General features: G+C 42.6%; 1 protein-coding gene across 2 annotated transcripts in view; it reads left to right on the forward strand.

Moving 5' to 3' along the window:
* The window catches only part of KIF5C (kinesin family member 5C), a 155,429-nt gene that overhangs the window by 35,979 nt on the left and 103,737 nt on the right, over positions 1–15,713 (forward strand). For both annotated transcript variants that reach the window (XM_063631013.1, XM_055262657.2), the window contains exon 2: positions 11,844–11,934. In XM_063631013.1, the coding sequence (XP_063487083.1) occupies positions 11,844–11,934 (91 nt within the window). The remainder of the gene's footprint in view (positions 1–11,843; positions 11,935–15,713) is intronic.

The following is a 15,713-nucleotide window of genomic DNA, read 5'->3' on the forward strand; positions in this document are numbered from 1 at the left end:
AGATGGCATTCCAGTTAGAGGGAATCGTCAGAGCAGTGACGTCCAGTAGGGAAGGACGTTCCTGTGGGGATTGGTAGGTCTGCCGTTGTGGAAGGTGTCTCTCACTAGGGGGATCATATACCATAGGGCATCCTAGCAGGCTCTTTTAGTCGCTGGGCCAGAGGCAGATGGATTTGGCAAAGGATGTGGAGCACACTGGAGAAAAGAAAGACAAGTGGATCACTTAGAAGGCCCTTGTACAAGTCTAGGCAAAAAGTAGTAAGAACAGTTGAGACGCAAAATGAGATACGTCAAAGAAATGAATGACCACTCTGTGGCAACTGATTGGGTGACGGTGGTGAGGGACAACTGTAGGAGAGATAGCTCTGAGCTTTTTATCCTGGATGACTGGGGATAGTGAAAGAAAGAGGTGGAGGAGAAGGAGGCGGAGAAGACAGGCAGTAAGCTCTCTTTTCAACATATATTGTTTAGGGTACTTGGGGACATCTAATTGGAGGTTTTAATTAGATAGTTAACAATGTGGGTTTGGGACTCAGAGTTCAGGATGGACTTTGTTCGTCTTCTGCCTACAGCATGTGGCTAAAACTACAGGAATGTTTGTGCCTTTCCATGTGAGAGTATGGAAACAGAAGGGCAAAAGAGAAGAGAAGAGGCCCAGTGAGAGATCTGGAGACATTCTCACATTTGGAATTGGTGGGAAGGAGAAAAAGAAAAATTGGCAGTGACAAGGAAAAGAAGGGGTCAAAGAGGAAGGAAGCTGAGCCAGAGCACGCAGCATCCGGGGGGCAGCAGAGCAGAGTTTCCACAAGGCTGGGCTGGTGCACAATTCTACCCTTGTGAATATTGAGGATATTGCAGACCATCAAAGTGTCTTAGAATTGAAGATTAAGAGGCCATGAAGCCCTTTAAGAAGGCAGATGAATGAGAGCAAAAATTAGGTGGCAGGATGTGATGGGAGGAGTAAGGAAGTAGAGGCATGAGAAGACCAACCTTCTAAATAGTTTGATAGAGAAAGGGGCTAGAGCTGGGGCAGTAGTTTGAGGGAGGACAAAGAAAAAACTTAAGAGAATAAGAAAACATAAGCATGCTTTATGTTAAAAGAAAGGAGCCTGTGAAGAGGTAGATATTGGAAGGAAACCTTGGATGAACCCAGGGCTCCCGTCTTAAGGGAGAGGGTGCCAGTAAGTGGCCCTTCAGTACCTGAGCCTTGGTGTATATTAAACAATTATTACCCTAGATTGCTGGGCAAAAGCTGCTTCGGATACTAGGTTTAAACTATTATCTGCTGGCCCATCCTAGGCTAGTTGTGAAGGAAATGACATTTGCCTCTGGTGCCATCTCATTCATCACACTGATTTTTCCTGCTTGGCTTGGGAAATCCTTCCCTTCCTCCTGCCCCTCCCTCTTTTCTCCTCATCCCCACTTCACTGCTTAGAAATGAACAATTGGTTTATCTTGGTTCTATTAACTAACGAATCTGATAAGCTAATTGCTGCTCCTGGCAGAAGGCTAGAGGGCTATTTTTGATAAATTAGCCTTCTGGAATCATAGTCTTCTTTTAAAAGTTATTGAATCCATTACTGGTTCAAATGGTGGAACTTCAAGTCAGGAAGCAGGGGAAGGGGCTGGCAGAAGGAAGTGTTGGGAGAGTTTGTTCTTCAAATTCCACATGTGTGTGGCCACCCGGCTCTTCCAATACCTAAGCATTGAAAAATATGGTGCCCCGTCCTCCAACTCAAATTAGAAATATTTTAAAAGATGCAATGCTTGTGTGTCAACTACACTTAAAATCACTTTTTAAAGATTTTTGGCTTATAAAATTGTGGCTGAATTCAGCAACAAAAAATTTTTAAAGAAAAAATTCTATGTGTGTATATATGTTGGAGTCAGGGTCTTGCTCTGTGGCCCAGGCCTTAGTGCAGTGGCATGATCATAGCTCACTGAAGCCTCAAATTCTTGGGCTCGCATGATCCTCTCCCCACAGCCTCCTGACTAGCTAGGACTAACAGGTGCGTGCCACCGCAACTGGCTAATTTTTAAAAAATGTTTTATAGAGATGGGGTCTTGCTGTGTTGCCTAGGCTGGTCTCAAACTCCTAGCCTCAAGTGATCTTCCCACTACGGGCTCCCAAAGTACTGAGATTACAGGTATGAGCTGTTGCACCTGGCCTGTATATATATTTTAGTGCTTCAAGTACTTCATCTGCCAGTTGGGCAACCCACCATTGCTACTGTGGGTCAAATGTCCCTTCTCCTGTATGACAACTGAGATGATGTACCCTGGGATGCATGAGCCTTGTGTAGCCCAAGTTCCAGATGGTCCATCTAGATGTAGTTGACTATTAAAGACCTATTTGGAGTTTGCATCCAGCAGCTCTCATTTATAGTGCTAGTGCACTATGATTGAATGGGAGTGGCATGTTAAATACCCATTGTGATATAGACATCCTGAACTTAATGACTATTGCTGGTTTTGGTTAACGTAATTATACTCTTTTGTGGAACATTTTCCTTGTAATTTATGGGAGTTATTTTATCCATAATATGTAGAAGCAAGCCATTGCACTCTAGGTTATATGGCATCATGTTCTAAACCCAAATGTGTGGAATTCTTGGAAAATCTATAGTTGAGGGAACAGTTACAAGATGCAATATGGTGTTACGGGTAGAAGGCTTGGCTGGGAACCAGAAATTCTGGATCCCAGTCTCAGCTCAAAGTTTTGCCTTCCACATGGCCATGGGAAGTTATTCTCCATTCCCAGAAAGTGAAGTTGATATTCTTGTCTCACCCCCAAAATCATGAGGAACAAATGGAACTGAGGGGCCTTAACTTATTATAAAAGTAAAATTACTGCTCAATACATGGGATAATTATAATTATGTAAGCTGTTTCTGAAGAGTGAAAAAAGTTAACAAATATTAATTCTATTGGCAGTAAATATTTGCAGTGTTTTTCAGAAGCCTCTCTATGCACCATACTTAGCCAAGTGAAGGTCTGGGAAAAGCTTTTGTTTTTGATTTTTTAACTAAAGGGAAGAGAACTTTACATGTGTCACCACGTGTTCCCGTGTTGGCAGCGCCATCATGAGATTCAGCGTAACTAGGAGAAGTTTGTCGAATGGCAGTTTGACCGGATGGTACTGTGCTGTGCCAGGAAGCCCCACCAGGGCGGTGTGCCCCAGAGAGAAGGCTCAGTGCTATCCTTGTTATCTTCCATTTGGCACAAGAGATCCTCCATTCTACCTTCTGTGAAATGGCTTTTTCACCTCCCATCCAGTGAAGAATATTTGATTTTTTTTTCTTCAGACTTGACTTGGCAGAAAACTTGATCTGCTGAAATAACCATGGCAGCAATTTCTGCTCCTTCCTCTGAGTGCAGAGAACATGGAGCTCTCTCCTGTTTACAGCTTACCTTCGCTCATGCTATAGGTCAAGGCAGAAGCCATTCTGATGGGAAAATCACGGCATTCCTTACTGCTCATTATTGTGATAGCTTGTTAGAGCCAGAACTATTCAACCTTTCACTTTACAGAGAGGAAGAGGCTTAGAAAATATAGGTAAATTGATCAAGGTCTCAAAGCAGGTGAGGGGCCAGTTTCTGGACTAGAACCAGTTGCCTGACTTTTCCTCCTACCCCCTGTAGGTAAGGGTACACAGCAATCAAAGGCGAAAGAGCTAGGGGGGGTGAGAGAGAAAGGAGTTCATTGTATTTTGATCTGAAATGAAAATCACATACACATAAGAATCTTATTTTTGAGGGACAGGTTCCATTATTCTCTTTAACAGAAGTAACACTTCTGTCTTCATTATGCCTGTTAGCCAGGCAATGATTCTGAATTTCTTCGTTATCGCTCGGGCAGTTTGCCTTCTCCGAATGTTCTTTTGTAGCTGTCTGTGATCTTGACAGTGCCTGTGTGTCCACACAGTGGGAATTTTGGCAGAAAGGAAAGAATTCTAGCCTGGTTTCCCGCAGGAAGGCTCACAAGATTCATTCTTGTGTGTTGCCTTTGTTCATTCTCAATATGTGAAGTGGTTGGCATTGCCTTGGCAACTCCATTAGAAGCCAGTGGCTGCTTTGTGGACATTTGTTTCATTGCAGATTCTCCTAGGAGCAGCCTTGGCTTTGGCCAGAACTGGCACCAGCTGCTTTCCTTGGGGCATGGAGCTAGTGTGGGGAGGGGGAGGGCAATGTCCAGGGGCAGCTCTGGCTTAGCATTTATGCTCCCAGTTACAGCGTCATCCCACTGTAGACTGGGCAGGCAGTGGAGTGGAGAGGAGAATGGGCAGCTGGAGTAGAGGCTTCTGCTGACTGGAGACATCAGCATGGTCTTAGGGTCTCCCTGTGAGGCTGCCATTGCAAATGAGTAGTCCCTGGAGAGGGTATAACGGTGATGGGAAAGAGCTGGTGGTCACTGCCAGGTATGGGATGTTTTGCCCCAATGTGCAAAGTGGGGTTTTTCCTGCCTTGACAATTTGCAGGCCAGCTTCAGATAAATGGGAAGGTAGGTAATGGGGTAAAGAGGTAAAGGAGTGTAGAAAGACAGAGTGACTTCAGGACTGCTAAAATCTTGGTGGGGAGTAAGAATGGTGGGAAATAAGTGAAGTTTCTGACACACTGGAGAAATACAGTGTGCGTCTCCTGTATCGTACACCATTTGAGGGTGGCACCCTCCTCTAGCATTCCTTGGGCCCATCTGGCAGGTATTAGTCATCATTATGATCAACAGACATCTATTGAGCACCTGCCCTGCACCATTAAGGTGCTCTGCTAGGCCAGGGCCTTCAAGAGCCTTTGATGCTTCTAGAATTGTGTCAGTTAGAAACTGATAATTCCCTGGGTGGATGTGGCCCTGTGGGACCATTGCTTGGCAAGTGACCAGCAAGAATCCTTTTATGAAGAAAAAGGTGTACCCCCTTTCCAGGATAGTGTCCCAAAGCCCCGGCTTGTTGAATTTTAGCAAGGATTTCAATTTCCACTCAATCTCTTGGCTGAGCACCAACCACATGTGATGGCTTCATATTTGACAGTAAAACCACCAGTCCAAATATCTTAGGACCTACTGAATGAAAGACCTTTGGGAGCAAAATGTCTTGAATTTTGCCTTACTTGGGGCTCCCACAGAAGCAGACCCTGAGGCAAGGATGGAAGTGCAGGTTTCTTTGGGAGATGACCCTAGGAAACACCGATGAAGAGTGAAGCGAGGCAGGGAAGTGAAGGACCCATATAGAGTGTGCCATCATGTGAGTTCCCGCTAGGGGTAATGGGAGCCTCATCCCACTGGGGAGGTCTGGGTGCCAGTTTGGAATACATGCCTCAGGGTCACTCCTGCACTACCACCCCTGGGCATGGGAGCTAAAGTATTGACCCCCCAACTCTTAATAGCCATTGACTAAGAACTGCTGGGGTTGGTACCCACAACGTCCCTTTGGCCTGTTGCGGGTGACCAAGAGGGCTCCAGCAGCCAGAAAAGCCTTCAGGCTGAGCGATGCAGGAGCTGACCATGGGAGGTTAGACCAGCCAGGCAGAGAGATGCAGGAGCTGACCGTGGGAGGTTAGACCAGCCAGGCAGAGAGATGCAGGAGCTGACCGTGGGAGGTTAGACTAGCCAGGCAGAGATGCAGGAGCTGACTGTGGGAGGTTAGACTAGCCAGGCAGAGATGCAGGAGCTGACCGTGGGAGGTTAGACTAGCCAGGCAGAGAGATGCAGGAGCTGACCGTGGGAGGTTAGACTAGCCAGACAGAGATGCAGGAGCTGACCGTGGGAGGTTAGACTAGCCAGGCAGAGATGCAGGAGCTGACCGTGGGAGGTTAGACCAGCCAGGCAGAGAGGTGCAGGAGCTGACCGTGGGAGGTTAGACTAGCCAGGCAGAGAGGTGCAGGAGCTGACCGTGGGAGGTTAGACTAGCCTACATGGAAGTGGTGGAGATTGAGAGGACAGTCAGGCCCCTGACAGGATCTGCTGCAGGTCTGCCATTGGTATTTTCACAAAAGTTTCCAGAGGCTCCAAAGCTGTAACAGTAAAGCTGGCGAGTGTACAAGTGCCCGGACCAGACATGGCTCCTCGCCTTTCGTGAATAGACTTTATGAATGAACACTGAAATTTTGTTTATTTTTAAAGAGTGCGGAGGATGGCCTTGAAACGGTGAATTTTGCTGGGGCTCTTGGAAATTAAATGGCCCCTGTGCTCTGTGGAGCTAAGCTCAGGAGTCACAGGCCTGGGGACCTGGAGGGGCCCAAGATATGATTCAGCACTTAGGTGTTGTGAGGGTAGTAGGATGCCAAGTTCCTGAGCTGGTACATTGTGAATGATTGTCACTTTTTCATTTCACTTCATTTAGGGGATAACTGCTTGGTAAGTTTAGTGTAATGCAAATACCTGATGTAGGTTGGTCACCAACTTTTTTTTTTTTTTTTAAACAGAATGACACCACATCTTGAGCAAAACTCTTTGTTCATTGGACTAGTTAATTTTGTATTTGAAAATAATTTGGAATTGATTGGGAGGAAAGCAGGGGAAAAAAGGACCAGAAATTCAGGCTTCTTGTTTCCTTGATGTTTGGAGAGAGCAAGTGATTTTAAAGTGGAACTTCTAGAGCACTGGATAGGGAGGCAGGAGGTCTGGATGCGAGGCACACATCTGCTGCCTACCTAGCTGGCTGCACACATGCCATCTACCCTCTCCTGGTCTTTCTTTCTTTATAAAACATGACGATGGGTTGAAATGACCTGGAAGGACCTTTTGGCTCTGAAAAATTATACAATTTTAAAAATAACTTCAACTTTCCATAGCAAGCCTTGCATCTGTCTTTCCCTAGCCTCTGATTGGCCTTTGCCCATTTTTAATTCCTTCTGTTGAAAGGAATGCTTGCCATTGCATGTCCTCTGCTTTTTTTTATTTTTTTTTCCCCAATCTTGCCTTCTTCCCAGATCTTCAGTTTTTCTTTCCTCAACGGTTTCATGTCAGCACTACCTTCATGGTTAACACTCTCTTGACTGCCACAGGCTACAGTAGGGATCTCTGTCTTTTGTTACCTCATAATCACTTTGCTTCAGTCTTTCATATTAGTCTTAGCATGTGTTATTGTGGATGCCTCCTGCTTTTCTGGCAAATCATAAGCTTTTTAGGAAAACAGTACTCCATAAAGGAAGAACACTTGAAGTAAGGGCCTGGCAGTTATTTCCTCTAAGTAATAGAGCAGATAATATGGCTTGGCCTTAGTTTTCCAGTTTGTGAAATGGGGATAATAATACCTACTTCATAGAGTTCTTATGAGAATTAAATGGGCTAGGGTATAAAAGGGTGTGGGTCATCGTGGTTGGTGATGGTGTTGGTGACAGTGTTAAGGTGGCAGCACAGGCTGAAAGAACTTGTCATTTCTGTACTTTGAGGAATGAAGTCATATAAGTGCCTGGAACACAGAGTTAATTATTGTTCTCCATAATCAGTTCCTCTTCTGATACAGTACTCCTCAGTGTCAGAAGGTAATTCCACAGAGTGAATTTAAATCTCTCCGTGAAAATTTTAGCCTTTGTTTGTTTCTTTCTTGATAAAGAGAGAAGAAAAATCATTCAAATCATTGGCAACCTTATGCTACCTTAATGATCTCTTCTTGGGGATAATTAATTTCACTTTCCTTAACATCCCTCCTGGTGAACATTTTCGAAACGTTTATGTGAATCTTTTGCTTTCTATTGTCTCCCAGAGTAATATTCCTTCCAGGCTGGGAAACAGTTGTTGGGTAATGGGTCAAATGTATTAATAGGCAGGCCATATGGTTCACAGACACACCTTGCATTCAACAACTTGATAGAGTTCTGGTGGTATGATTTTTTGAAATTTTAACTATAAAAGTGTAAGAACCATCTGCTGTTATTTTTTGTATGTGATCCTGGTAAATTATTAATTTTAGTTATACTGCTCCTATGTAATTAGCACTGTTCCACATGCAGGCTTCAAGGCAAAGCTTGTATACTTTATTTTCAGTAGTAATGTGTGTGGAATGTGTGTGTCTCATCCAGATTCCCTTCATAAATTGAAGCAGGTTTGCCTACATGGGGTTAGGACTTGGGATTTATATGGCTTCTGTTTTAGCTGGTAAAATGCTATAATTGTAGTGATTAATTAGATTGATTGATAATTAGTCACATACTAACTACTATGGAGCAAACTAATTAGGGTAATGTAATAGAGAGTGATACCTGGGTGGGGTTGGGGCTCCTAGGATCATGAAAACTTTCAGGGAAGGAGAAATTTGAATTGAGTTCTAAAGAGTAGTGATAAGGAGACAGGTGAATGAATATCTGCAGTGAGATAATTCTAAGGGAAAGGAAGAGTTAAGAGCAAAGGCTGTGAACTAGGGAATAAGCATCGTACAGAGAAAAGTCCGTGGGGCCACACTGTAGTGAGATGGAGGATAATGCAGGCAGCTGAGGGCAAAGAGGATCTAATCTAAGAATAATAGGAGCCTTTGGAAGGAATTAGGCAAGGAATTGGTATCTGATTTACAGTTTTAGGAAGCTCATTTTAGCTGCTAAGTGGAAATTTGATAGAAGCAAGAATTAAGGAAGGGAGACCAGTCAGGAGGTGATAGCTGTTGTGTAGAAGAGACTGATGGAGAAATGTGATGGACTAAGTTTGTGTGGTATAGGTGGTGAGAAATGATAGGGTTTGGGATATAGTTTGGATATGGAATCTATGGGACATATTGAATGGTTCTTAGTTTTCAGTCTGAGTAACTAGGTGATTGGTGGTATAGTTCTTACTCAGATATGGAGGGCTTGATGGCTCTTTTTTGGTCAGTTAAATTTGAGGTGGCTCATGGACACCCAAATGGACATGTCTACAGACATGTGAATCTGGATGTTAGAAGAGAGATGAAGGCTGAAATATTCATTTAAATTACCTGTAACTCAATAGTGTAGACAGAAAGGAGGCAGAGGTCTGGGTCTTGAATACACCACCATTTAGAAGTTTGAAAGAAATGCCAGCAGAGGACATTGATGGAGGTAGCCAGAGAGGTTGGAGAGAACCATGTGCTGCATAGACACATGGAAAGGACTCGTGTCTCCAGAAGGAGTGATTGGTGACCTCATCATTAGGTTTCAAGTGTTAGTGCCCAGAACCCGCATTAAATGTCATTTGAAAAGTGTATTCTGTAGCTGTAAACTCAGTGATGACTAGAGCAAGTTGGGCCCAGTGCATGCCTGGAGAAAACTTTAGCCATGGTGGAATAAAAAATGGACAATCTTGCCTCCTTGGGGGCTATTGGGGAAGGGTCTTTGTTCAAGTCTCAATCAGGATTTGTGAGATTTTCATACCATTAGTAAAGCAGCAAAGAGTAATTAGTGGTTTTTTAAAATGGCAATTATATATACAGCTGGTACAGCTATGCCACAAGTCAGTCCTTTGAAAATATTCAATAACTAAATTCTGATCAATCTCTTCCAAGACTTTAAGGTTGACCTAAAATAAAAGCCTATAACTAACTCAGTGCAAGACAGGACACATAAAAATATTTACATTTTTAACTACATAACGTGTTAATCCTGACAAGATAGGTCTCATAACAAATCACTTCCTAAACTTTATCTTTTCTTAGTATCAATCATAATGACTTGAAGGCAACTTCTGTTTGGGAGTTAACTTTAGGTTATGAAGAATCACTGTATTATCTGTTTGTCATTTGATAAATTATGTTATTTAAATGAGGAATAGAGATTTCTTGCTCTCTACTTCTCTTAAAGTGAAAGCATAATGCATTCTAATAAACATTTTAAACAGAAGGGCAAAACTGAGGAGTCCTTTTTTTTTGTACCATGTGCTATAATTTAACAGGTCATTTTGTCTGCTGTATTAAGTGTATTTTCTCTAAAACCCAAAGCAGGATCAAGCTGTAAACAAGATGCTTTATTATGGTGATTCTCATTGTTTGGATAAATAGTGGATTTGTTTTAAACTAAGCAGAGCTACATTTTTGTTCCAGAAAGTTCAATTGATAACAAATACCCAGGCAAACTCTGCAAATATTTATTCTTACCTTTTACCTTACTGATATTTAGTTGAATTTTACAAATAGATAAAGCTTAATAAGCATGTAGTAAGCTGATAGTTGGCAATAGACTATGGTGAGAAATAGTCTATTGGTTATTCAACCAAATCCTTGATTCACTAACTGAAGGAAACTTACTGCAAACAAAACATCAGAAAATGTTCTATTTCTCTAATTTTAGCAGAATGACTCTGGTTCTGCTGCTTTGCATCAAAACAAAATTTTATAGTAACTGAAAATTCCCCGTTTCTCTAAGACCGAGTGGAAGTAGCTCATTTACCTGGCTGGCGCTCTCCAGTTTTCAAAGAGTAAAGCTTAAGGGCTAGGATTTTATCTCCACTCCAGCTCTACCCAAGTAATAAGTAAGTAGAACATTAAGCCATTCTGACAGCTGTGTACTTACTTTGTGTGAAGGTTATAGGATGTAACAAGCCTTGCTCTTGGATCCCTCATGAGCAATTATCTTTTCGAGGAGTCCCACTGTCCTTGGGTGGTTCCTGGTGTCCAGAGCCACAAGTAGGAGGGGCACAGGGGGAGAAAAGGAGGCTCTTGGCTCTGCTCTCTCCTCCTTTCTCATCTTCTGCCCTCCCCTCTGCTATGTGGGGAACGTGAAGATGAAGGGCCTCCTGAGTGAGTCCGGCTGTGGAAGAGGGTGAGCATGATTGCCCCCTGCCTGGGTGGTGGTGGTAGAGAAGAGGTGCCCTCAGGATGGGTTCTCCTATGGAAGGGGCTGTGTCTGTCCCACCCACCACTTCCCCAACACTCAGCACTGTGCCTGGCACTGAAATGCCCAGTAATCCCTTATCAAGCATAGAGTGATTGGGTGTCGGGGCTCATATAGTGCACGGTAGAGTTTCTTTCCTTCCCCTCTACTAGTTATTTCCTTGAAACACACACATTTGAGCATCAAACCAAAACCCAAGACTGCACACCTGGGGAAATCTCTTGATTTACTGTACAGAAGGGCTCTCTTTGTCTTGGAAGCCTCAACCCAGTTAAAGCATCACTTGTGCATGAGAAAGAAAACACAAGAATTCTTTTGGACACAAAGCAATAATATCTTTCTAATAAGAGCAGCTACTTAAATCTGTTTGTCCCATCTTCCCATTGACTAACATTTAAGCACATCACCTTGGCTAACTGTGCCCTGCATGAACTGGCTCCTGATTTTCTTGCCCTCCAGTTCCTTGAACAAACCAGGTCCTTTGCTGTCTGCTGGGCTCCTGCCTGGGATGCGCTTCTGCAGCTCTTCAGGAGCCTCCATCTTCCCGATCCTGTAAATATACACTTAAGTGGTCCTTCTTCACCAGACTTTGCTTGCCCTGTCTAGCATTCCCTCCGCCCCACTGTTTTAAACCTAGGCATTTTGTGTTTTCCTATGTGTTTGCTTTCTTGCTTATTAGCTATCTGCTCAACTTAATTGAATGATTCACAAGAGCAAGACTGTTTTGTGATTTTTTTTTTTTCAGCATCTAGCCTGGTGCCAGGCTCTGTGTAAGTGCTCAGTAAATATTTGTTCGAATGAATGAATGAGTCTCAGCCTACCCTTCATTTAACAAGTGGTTAAATTTAAATTTTTTTAAAATCTCAGATTCTCAACATACAGTGCACATATACACAATGCATGTGTGGTTTATGCTGTAAAAATTCCCTACTCTTGGTAATGAACTGCCTTAAAGAACAGGGTTGGTGATTTAGTGCCTATGGCCTAGCTACTAATGTTTGCGAGTTTTTATTCCTAAACATCTAATGTGTTTTTTCCACCCTTTTCTTTCCTTTGTCTTTCTTTTTTAGCAAGGGAAGCCATATGTCTTCGACAGAGTGCTACCTCCCAACACGACCCAAGAGCAGGTTTACAATGCATGTGCGAAGCAAATTGTCAAAGGTAAGTGCTATTTCTTTATTTCCTCCTGGGCCATTCAGAGTAATTGAAAGCATTAAGTGATATTTGCAGCCTAGGAATCAATGTGCCTTGACTGTAAGCAGAGGCCTGCTAATTGGAAACACTGAATTCTATAGCCTCGGTTCTAGCCCTAATTTGCTATGATGTCAGGCAAATTATTTAATCTCTCTATTCTCCCTTTTCAAGGACAGGTCTTTATTTCTTCTGCCACCTTTTTAATTTTGTCACCCAAAAGCTTAAAAGCAAGGTAAGCTGTGTTTACACTATTTCTGTAATAATTTTAAAACACTGGCTGCAGGTATAGAACCTCCTTTTTCCTTTGAAGGAGAAAATATATATTCCTGATGCTCCAGTTGTACATCTTTGGTTGATTTATTCTGTGCATCTGTCTCCCTTTTACTAATATCTCTCAGCAAGAAGCCTTAAATATGGAAAATTTTTGGACTGAGAAATTTTCTACAGTGTCATAAAATCACATTACTGTGTTGGTTATTGAGCTGGTCTTGCTATTCAGCATTCCTTAATTATGCTTTCTCCTAACCCATTTTCAACCATCCCACCCAGATGCTGACATTTGCTCCTCCAAACAGGTAGCCTCAAGCCTACATTTACATCTTAGAGATCAATCCTTTTCTCTAGGACTGGCGTTGGCCCTGGAGGACTCATGTCAAAATAGCAGCAGGGAGATGAAGCAATTTACACGTTGCTCTACCTTGTCCTTCCAAATCAGGGGCAGGTTGAAGCTTGCATTGGCAGGCTTGCCATCTGGACAGAGCTGGGGGGCATCTCCTGCTACTTTGCTTTTCATCATCAAATCATTTCCTTCAAATGTGAATGCTGTGGCAATTGTGCTTTCAAATGTCTTGATCTTGCCCCCTGTATAGGCAGCTCTGGATTTAAAAAGCAAGAAGTAAAAACAAAACCAAAAAAACCTACCATGTCAGTTTGGATCTGCTTGTTTTTAGAAGCTGACTAACCTAAGTATTTGAAATTCATGAAAATCAGCTCTGGGTACATCTGTTCGATTAATTCTGACCCTGGACACCTGTGTGGGAGATGCATGTCAGCATGTAATGTTCCTTGCTGAGGTGGATGGTTATTCACATTCTTGATGCAGACATCAATTAATTTTGAAGGTCTTCACAGTGAGATTTTGATAGAAACCCAATGAAAAAAAATATGACTGAATTTGAGCTCTTTCTGAATTAACAGTATGGACCTTTATTGGGTGGTAATTTTTGTCTTCTCTCTACTTTTACTCTTCTGCTTCTCTTTATATCTAAACATGTTTTCTCTGTTTTTGCAGTATATCTTTCTTGGTTTGCTCCTACTCAGCCCTGCTCCCTATTATTGGACTCATTCATATATTTTTTATTAAAGTAAGATTAATCACATATGTGCCAGAATTTCTTTTTCTCTCCCCCTTCATTATCACAAACAAATAGTATTTACCACATGCTATGCTAAACATGAGGGCCATTTAAATACATCCTGTCCTCTCTAAGCTGACATAATTAGAAATGGATGCTGTTAAAAAAAATCCTGTGATTAACAAACTATAGTAATACTCTTGGAGTCTTTATTCACTAAAGAAGTTTGGGCCTCTTTCAATGTTCGGATTTCTTTACAGTATGAAATGTCAGAAATGGGCAGGTCTTGTGAAGATATGGCCTAACTCTGGATAACTTGAGACCCAGTATGTAGTGAGCTATAAAGAAAACCATCTAGTGGAATAAAATCAGGCCCTGACATGATATGACCAACAGACATTTCTAGAGTACCATAAATATGTATGATCATACATACATGCCTTATTCTCCCTTAAAAAGGAATTGATGAAGGTCTGATTGAATTTCACAAATATCCACTGAGGCTAGTGTGAGAAGTGGACATGTATTTCAGAATCAGTAAGCTAAAACATGGAGATATAAGAAAGAACTCCTTGGAACAGATGACCAAGTATAGCTGAGGTATATCTTGCCACAAGGAACCCTATTTAAATCACGATTGGGAGGTGGTGCTGTGGAGCCCTTTTTTTCTAGAGGCTAATAATTAAATCAGATGACTTCCGAAGGGCACCATAGTCCCTATGATTCCTGATAATGGGTGGACCAAGGAGCATTCCTTTCAAGTCCATCTAAACTCTTAATGATTTGGAGCATCTGGGAGGCTCCATTTAACTCGATGGCTTTATTCTCTCTCTGGTTTTTCATTCCCTACCACTTCACTGGGTTAAAAAAAATATTTTAAATATTTGTTTGTGGAGTCCTGGCATCTCTCATGCTCCCATCTTTGTCTGGTGTTTGTTTTTCAAAATTATGCTTGAAAAAGCATGTAGAATTCTCCTCCATTTCTTCTCAGAGGTTGTAGGGTTTGTGACTACCAGCACAGTAAATGGGAAGGCTCCTTTGGATGCCTAGGAATTAAACACCATGGTAACTGGATGCTATTATCGAAGTACTGTAACTATGTCCCAGCCTACAGAAGCCACACCAATCATTTGCCTTCCAAATTAACTAGATACAGATGATCCAGGTGCTAGAGAAGGGAATTTCTTGTTTTCCAGTTCTGATTCCTTTAAAATTCATTCATTCAGTTGTTTCTTTTAATCATTCATTTCTGTAAGTAGTATTAAGTACTTACCATGGGGTAAGCACTGCTGGGACTGGAGTCGCCATGCTATGTAAGACTGTCTGCAAGGAGCTTTGAGTACAGGGAAAGAGACAGATGTGTACATAATCATCACACACATAGGCATTATGTACTTTAGAAAGGGTGTATGCAAAATGCCACGGGAACACAGAAGAATGTCACTTGTATTGTCATTTGGTCGGGAGAGGGAGTGGAGAATTAAAGAAGGTTTCTCTGAAAGGTTGGGTCCTGAAGACTATAGAATATAGGAGGGTTGTACAAGCAGAGGGGATTTCAAAAGTAAAAGCATAAACACACAAATTCTGCTTGGGCAACTTGGAGCGGCACAGGGTGCAGAGTGGCATTATGGGAGATGAGGCTGGGAAAGTTAGGCTGGAGCAATTTGATGGAAATGGATGGACTTTATCCTGCAGACAATGTGGACTCAGTGAAGAGTGTTAAGCTTAGGATGACATTATCAGATCTGTTTTGTTACTATCTTATATATGACTCTGAAGAAGAAAAATATTTTTAGCTGTGACTTATCAGGCACTGTCTATATACTTGACATATGTTGTTGCATTTTAAATCATAACAACTTTCTGAAGGGTAAGCATTATTTTCCTCATTGTACAAAACAGGAATTTGAGGCTCATAGCAGTGAAATAATTTGGCCAGGTTGGTTCGGGGGCCATGGACTGGGCTTGTCAGACTGACTGACTGATATTCTTCTGCACTCCCCTGCCCCCTTTCCTGGTGGGCACACAGCTAGCATTTGATGACAATTATTTTATGAGTGGTCCCTGTTCTGTCAGGCCATATGTACTATTAACTAAGCATTGCAAAAGACAGGGCTAGGAATGATGTGGGAGGAGGGTAGAGAAGAGGGGACAGGGATGGTGGCTCCCACACCTTGTGATGGCCCTGGTGGCCTGCCAGTGATGAAGTGCGTTTCCATTCTGAAGACGCAGCGTGCCCTTGCCTGGGCAGTGACTGCCCTTTAGGCTGGCCAGCCAGCATGCGGGCTGGCCTCAGGTAGTCAGCAGGACCGCCTCATCATCCTCTGGTTATGGCCTACCTGAGTGGTTTGGTGACTGGTGAGGATGGCCTGTCAGCCACCATCACCAGAA

This window comes from Symphalangus syndactylus, chromosome 22 (assembly GCF_028878055.3).
Source record: "Symphalangus syndactylus isolate Jambi chromosome 22, NHGRI_mSymSyn1-v2.1_pri, whole genome shotgun sequence".
NCBI classification, from domain to species: Eukaryota; Metazoa; Chordata; class Mammalia; order Primates; family Hylobatidae; genus Symphalangus; species Symphalangus syndactylus.